Source organism: Cyprinodon variegatus, unplaced genomic scaffold (genome assembly GCF_000732505.1).
Source record: "Cyprinodon variegatus isolate N-32 unplaced genomic scaffold, C_variegatus-1.0 Scaffold8, whole genome shotgun sequence".
NCBI classification, from domain to species: domain Eukaryota; kingdom Metazoa; phylum Chordata; class Actinopteri; order Cyprinodontiformes; family Cyprinodontidae; genus Cyprinodon; species Cyprinodon variegatus.
Window position 1 is genome coordinate 2560624 of NW_015150461.1, and position 2091 is coordinate 2562714.

General features: G+C 40.3%; 1 protein-coding gene across 3 annotated transcripts in view; it reads left to right on the forward strand.

Annotated features, from left to right (window-relative positions):
- LOC107086445 (serine/threonine-protein phosphatase 2A 55 kDa regulatory subunit B beta isoform) overlaps positions 1 to 2091 on the forward strand; it is a 116583-nt gene that overhangs the window by 75710 nt on the left and 38782 nt on the right. For 2 of the 3 annotated variants that reach the window (XM_015377392.1, XM_015377399.1), the window contains exon 2: positions 1468 to 1565. In XM_015377392.1, the coding sequence (XP_015232878.1) occupies positions 1468 to 1565 (98 nt within the window). Of the gene's footprint in view, positions 1 to 988; positions 1044 to 1467; positions 1566 to 2091 lie in introns of those variants that run through there. The other variant, XM_015377407.1, reaches the window with a different exon arrangement.

The following is a 2091-nucleotide window of genomic DNA, read 5'->3' on the forward strand; positions in this document are numbered from 1 at the left end:
TCTTTCAGTGAAGAAATACTCTGTAATTCCGATAAAACTTGCTCGATAGCCACGCTAACGCTAGTTTCATGTTCTTTAGACTGAACTGTCGCGCTTCTCGTTGCGTCACACCTCAACTCGCGTCAAAGCCAACGCTGATTGGACGTTCGTTTGGTGAACGGCTCCAAATTTTCTTTAACGGAGAGTCTCCAGACTGATTAGCGAGTGAAACCTTGAAAGCTCGCGAGATCAGGATGGTCTCACAAGGCTACTAGCGATGGGTTTAAAATGCTAATTATTACATAGCATTAGTTTTGATTTTTTTTTATTTGTCCTTATTTGTTATTCATTAGAATTTGTGTTGCATGTAAAGAAAAAATCAAATAAAAGAGAAAGGTTTCTTTAATGAAATAGTAGTAGTCGTCTACATGTTATGTTATTATTGACAGGATCCCACTGGCCTCATCTTTGAGTGTCTCTCCAACAAATACCTGAAGTAAGACAGGCTCAAAAACTCACACATCTTTGTAAAAATAACACACTTAGTTCTTTTTTCCAGCATGCACATCCGCTTTGAGCGTCTCTATTGTCTGGAGCTGCTCTGCAGTGAATCGCTCTTCACTCCCCCAGAAATGCAGGAAGGTTTTTTCACTCCATTGCAGCACTTTCCTCTTTCCCTCTGTGTCTGCTGAATTACAGCTAGCATCAGCAACTAAGTCTGAGAGCTATTGGCACAGACACACTCGCATATACTCTGCTGCTACCGATGGAAACGGTCACCATGGAAACATCCCCCTCTCCTGCTTGGAGCTCCACCAGCAGCAGGTCCACAGAGGGCGTGGGGAGGGGGTGCAAAACAACAAACGCTCTCATTTTTTGTCTGATATTATTGTCACCGTTAAGGACTACCTTCAATGTGTGTGTGTGTGTGTGTGTGTGAGAGGGAGAGACAATGCTCTGCCTTTTTTAGCCCCAGGCTGTGCAGTAATTACAGTCACCATTAGCCTCTCCTAAAGCCAGGCAGATGTATGTCAGTGAGGAGGAGAGGAGATGCTACCTGAAGGGTAGGTGTCTGTCGTTTACTTTTTGGTAAATCTATGGGTATGTAAAGACACACAGACGGCCTAATGAGGTTTGGATCAGATACCAGAACCAAAGCAGGACGAACTGTTATAGCAAGAGGAACATAGCAACCGCAACCAAAGGAAAAGCAAAACTCAGGAGTACAGTTAAAAATTGCACCGATTGTTTCACTTTAACCAAAACACAAGGCTGAATTATCAAGCAGTGACTCATCCGCTGCTTTCTTGTAACCCATATTCCATTAAACTGGGTTTCTGTGTCAAATATTCCCACGTGGTTTCGTCAAACGAACAGTTTCCTAGAATTCTCTACCCTAGGTCTTCCTGTATTTTGTTTTTTTTAAGTGTTTGCACATGTCCGCATTGACATTTTCTCCGTCTCTCTGCTCTGCTTCCTGTGTTGCAGCTGACATTATCTCTACGGTGGAGTTTAACTCAACAGGGGAGCTGTTGGCCACTGGGGATAAAGGAGGAAGAGTGGTTGTCTTCCAGAGGGAGCAGGAGGTAGGAAATGCCAACAATTCGATGCTAATTGTGCTGCCCTTTTCTACTGGAAACCACTGGACACACGCTTAACGATTTAGCTGGATTGTTTGTTTTGGTTTGGCTCTCCAATTTAAAGAAAAAAAAGAAAAGGCTGCCTTACACTATCAGGGAATTAAGGGGATACAAAAGATTGTAAAGAACATTAAAGTGAACAACTAGCTCTGCAGGAGAAACATGACCAATACAGAATTAATGATATTTAATCATTGTTTATTGAGATAATAAATACCTTTTACTGACAAAAACAAATTTCCTGTACAATTCCTGCAAAAAAATAACTTGAAAAACACCTTTTATTTTACCAAATCAACCTTTACTTCCTTTCAAATGAAACCTTAATGTTGAATCATGTTGAATAAACATTATTTTCAGTGATATAAGTGGTTTAATTTCTGCTAATCTAGTAATGAACTCTAACTATTAATGTTTAAACCTTTAAAACTACCTTTTTTTTATTCCATATGATGTTACATGTTTGATAAAG